The sequence below is a fragment of the Littorina saxatilis genome, unplaced genomic scaffold (genome assembly GCF_037325665.1).
Source record: "Littorina saxatilis isolate snail1 unplaced genomic scaffold, US_GU_Lsax_2.0 scaffold_361, whole genome shotgun sequence".
NCBI lineage: Eukaryota > Metazoa > Mollusca > Gastropoda > Littorinimorpha > Littorinidae > Littorina > Littorina saxatilis.
This window is the reverse complement of record NW_027129226.1, coordinates 82,501-87,500: the sequence shown is the minus strand read 5'-3', so window position 1 is coordinate 87,500 and position 5,000 is coordinate 82,501. Positions and strand designations below refer to the sequence as shown.

Below are 5,000 nucleotides of genomic sequence, written 5' to 3'. Positions count from 1 at the left end.
ATTTATGCAAACGCCATTTAAAAGACAACCCACAGTGTGCGTGCGGTAACCAGAACGAAACAGCTGAACATTACTTGTTATACTGCACGTTGTTTGAAAATGCTCGTATGTCCACAATTAACTCACTGCCTGCCAACTTTAGACACGTGGAAACATTATTAAGAGGCAGCGAGCAACATTCATTTCGCATAAATACATTGATTTTCGAGTCGGTCCAATCCTTTATTGCTGAATCTGGTCGACTACCTTGAAGGATTAGCCCACGTACTGGTATTGTGTATGTTTGTGTGCAGGAGAACGTAAACCCGCCTCTGAGTGTTGTTGCATCAATTACATATAACATAAGTAATAATCATCATTGGATTTTTGTTTTGGTTTTTGGTTTCTTCTTCTTCTTTCTTCCATACATTCGTAACGATTTATGCTGCCCTCTCCATGAAAATGTACATTTATCTGAACTAACTTAATGCATGACTGTCTCAGCATCGATGTTCTCGTCTCACGCGCTTCATTCCTAGTTTCACTTTTTTTCTTCTTTTTTTTTCTTTTTTTTTCTCCCTCCTTGTAGATCCTCCTCTTTTGATCAAGTTCCCCATACCCCCCTCCTACATTTTGTTCTTCTGTTTAATAATTGTGTTGTCTACCATCATGAAAACTTGTGTAACTTAGCATTGTTATGGTCACGTCAAATAAGCATTTGCTTGAGTTCGTGTCCTAGCTGCATTTTTGTCAATTGTTTCATGTCATGTATTTTGAATGTTTAAACCAAAGGGCTGATGGTAGGTCACTGCAATGTTTTGAAACATCCTGATTTGAAATCTATCAAATTAGAATGTTTGATTCTTCGGGACATTCGTGACATTTGTGGCGTTTGAGTGCTTATGTGATCTAACGTGTGTGGATCCAGAACTGTACAGCTGCATTCAGTTGAACTACACTGCTCAAGCAGTTCTTAACGTTTATATTCTCAGAATACAGATATCTAGACGTACGACGTGTAGCCAAGACAGCAACCGTTGTGGAAACTAGGCCCAGATTCTCCACAACTGGAACTGACAAACGCGAAGAGGACGATCGAATCGCACAGTCCTTTTAATGAATGAAAGCCCGTCCAAAATGATATATGACACTACTCACTGATGTGGTTTGTCTGGAACGCAACACACATGTGCCTGAAAGCTACGTAGAATTACTATTATTTGGAAAATTGACTAATTCCTTTTGACTAATTCGGCGTATGCGGAAATGCCTTCTCTCTTCGGTGCGAACAAATCCATCCACATTGACCTTGCATTTCATGAACCAGCTCATTAAAATCCGTTAATGCTTACCTTAAGCCCGTTCATGTTAGTTTAATAATGCTGACATTGTACAGAGGGAGAAGATTTAGAATCAAGCGCATTCGTTTTTAGCACGACCACTCCGGAATCTGTTGTACACGTCTTGTTGGCCAGCGCAACGTGTACAACGTGACAACACGAGTGACGTAAAAGCTCGATTTGATTACCTTAAACCTACAGGTAACGTCATAGCCACACCTACACATTCTCGTCTTTGCTACACGTCGTGAGATCTAACTCTCTGGAATACAGGCACTTTTAAACGCCAGATTCTCCTCCAAAAGCGGCGTATGGCTGCCTAAATGGCGGGGTAAAAACGGTCATACACGTAAAATTCTACTCGTGCAAAACACGAGTGTACGTGGGAGTTTCAGCCCACGAACGCAGAAGAAGAAGAAGAAGAAACGCCAGATTCGAATTGACTTATATGGTCATGACTGTTTGAATGTGAACTTTAGTGCACTTTTTAATGAAGAGGCATGTGATTCAAATGGAATTACACTTAAAGTTTTATATGCGTACTTAAAGCTATAACGGTACACTTTAAGTTTCATAAGCACATCTAAAACAATAACACTGACAACCGTTGTGCTTGCGACCCGTTTAACAAAAGGATGGAAATACGTGTGTTTGCATCCATTCGAAACTAAATACACATTATCTGTGTGTTGAAAATAAGCTAATTGCTGCAGAAAACTTTACCAGGTTGGACTTTCACGGATTGTGCATAAGAATGCTTTCATTGTGTTCTGAACAATGGATGTTATCGTTCTTGGGGGAAGGGGGAGGGGCTAGCGTCAATAAAGTATGGATAAAAACTGGGTGAAACCTCGGCCTCACGCTGTCATTTAAATTACAAATACGTGGTTTTGTTTTAAATATCCACTTGTCTGTTGGTTCATGCAAACTAATGGAGTGTCCCTATGAGTCTTGGTACACATAATTATGTTTTATATGAATGATGTACCATGTTGCACATTACCTGATGCATGTCTAAAAAAAAAAAAAAAATTTTAATCGCGTAAAGCGATATCAAAACATTTAGTCAATCTGTCTGCCGAAACATTTACACTGAACTTAAGAGTCATCACCGAGACTGACGTATGGCTCGCTCAAACCCGTCGACAGAGATGGCGATAAAAACAACCGAGATTAACGTCTCGGGAAATATTCACATGCAAAGTTTCATGAAGATCTAACCAGTAGGTTTGTGGGAATTGCTCTACTCGCGAACACACGCACACACGTATCTTATCACCCTTGTGCCGATTCCAAGTCTACTTGAACATATTTCTTTAAAAACTGATAGATTGTTAAAACAAGCTCCTATATCCAAAAGAAGTGGGGAGAGTGTTTATTTGCTATCCTGCTTTAACATATATAGTTTGTGGCAAAAGTGTAAAGCATTCACTGAAAACTAGATCACGCGTGTTAGTTGATAGCAGATTCAATTGTATCGTGCACCTTCGAAAAATTAAGAATAGTTTATGCGAGAGGTATATAAACAATTGTGATAAAACCCACAATCTCGATCATATTTTATAAATATTGCTTCATTACCTTCTTCAGTAGTTTGGTTTTTTGTTTCAACGCTTTGTTCAACGTTGTAGTTCCTCGTCGTTGCATCCCTGCGCGTGTCTTGAACTCCTTGGTAGATGTCATTGATTATCGTAAGACTGACGTTGGAACCTCGGTAGAGAGAGACTCCAGGTCTTATCCCTGTCGGATTTCATAAAAAGAAATAAACACGACTGACGTTGACAAATTTGATTGGTTTCCAGAAGGCGGTGCATATTGTACTAGCTTTCAGACTGTTAAAACATATTTATTTTGTCATTTATATGAATTGTGTGTGAGTGTTAATTCGCAGAGCTAAAGGAACGTCTGTATATCTCCCTTCTTCGCATTCCTACCGCGCTAGACATAACTTTAAAAACTCTAAAGAATATATTGACAGCTGGTGAGACAACATTGTTAAAAAGCGAAAATTTGTTAAGTCAACCATTAAACATTAACCAAATTCGGCGTTTTTGAAGTACGGAGCTCGTTTGTAGGTCAAGCAAAGTCTGTGTGTGTGTGGGGGGGTGTATGTGTGTGGGTGTGTGTGTTTTGTGGGTGTTTTGTTGCGTGTAAAATGCAGGTCTTTTCACTTGATGACAGGGATGTATGTACAGGTATTAACTGGCCAACGGTAGTAACTGGACAGCAGTGGGCAAGTGAGGACTTCTCCTTGAACAAACCTTACACAGGTCTAACATTGTAGCCGTCGCAAGGCTCATGCCCAGAAATGATGCCGTACAAATCTGTAAGACTGGTGAGCCGAATTCCCACACTACACTGTCAGTGAAGAAACTGTGAATCTACTGTCTTCGTTCCCACGATGTTAGCCCAACAGTTTGTCATCGCCTTATAAGAGACCTCTTTCCCTTTTCTTCGCTTTTCTGTCGGTCGCGGATAGTCAAATCGGCTGAAGGGACGTTACCGCAAACACAATAACTTATCTCTTTGCTGTACATGTATGATGTTTTGCATCTATATGTCACATGACAAGAACTTGGATAAAGACTGATATATTTCATCACAGTGCCATCTGGTTCTACGGTCTTTTTTGCCCACAGCTAAACGGTTTACTTCGACAGTGCAAACGCTGGTCTTTGTGCTCTAAAGAAACAGAACATTAATATTCGGTGTTTCCTACATTCTCACGAGATAATTTACCAACATAGACTAGAAATAAAAACAAAGAGACGTATCATTCTGATTACCGCCCAAAAAAGACAACTAGTTCTGATATTTCTGTGTCGTATTTTAAATGGTTGTAAGGCAATCTGATTACTAGCTTGTCATCTATAACAACCCTTTTAATGAAAACTGTAAAAATAAGTTTCTTATCAGGAAAAATCCACATGAATACAAGAATGGAAAAAGGTGATAAATTACGTAAATTGTGTATTTTGTAAATGCTTGTCACGTGTGTCTGTATTACGACAATCGACAGTAGAAGCAGAATCAACCGGACAAAGTTAGCAGAACGAAACTAATAGAAAACGAGTATGTAACACGGACTTTAGTAGAAAGCACAATCCTTCCCTTATCTGTGGGTCAAGGTTAGAGCGAAGCCAGTACTTGCACGCACACACACACACACACACACGCCCCTGTGCTGGCTGGCAGCGTGTAGAATTTCACAGTCAGATGTCTATCATACTAGAAGTTCCCAGTTGATAAGCAGAATGTACCAAGCGCTCCTTTTGGTTTCCTTTTCTTTCTGCTGCATGTTGACTTTCTCTCTCTCTCTCTCTCTCTCTCTCTCTCTCTCTCTCTCTCTCTCCCTCTCTCTCTGTCTCTCCCCCCGCTCTCTTTCACTCTCTCTTTCTCTCTCTCTCTCTCTCTCTCTCTCTTTCACTCTCTCTCTTTCACTCTCTCTCTTTCTCTCTCTCTCTCCCCTCTCTCTCTCTCTCTCTCTCTCTCTCTCTCTCTTTCACTCTCTCTCTTTCTCTCTCTCATGTGAGCGCGAATGTGTGTTTGGGTGGGTTTTTTTTGTGGTTTTTTTTTTTTTTTTTTTTGGGGGGGGGGTAGGGGTGGTGTCAGTGTATGTGTGTCACAGTCTATGTCTGTGCCACAGTATCTGTCGGCCGTGTCAGTTGGAGGAAGAGCGCG

At 40.4% G+C, this 5,000-nt stretch overlaps 1 protein-coding gene across 1 annotated transcript in view; it reads right to left on the bottom strand.

The window, feature by feature from the left end:
* Positions 1-5,000, bottom strand: part of LOC138957500 (uncharacterized) — a 14,917-nt gene that overhangs the window by 4,651 nt on the left and 5,266 nt on the right. Inside the window, exon 6 of the mRNA XM_070328618.1 lies at positions 2,901-3,059. Coding sequence (XP_070184719.1) covers positions 2,901-3,059 — 159 coding nt within the window. The remainder of the gene's footprint in view (positions 1-2,900; positions 3,060-5,000) is intronic.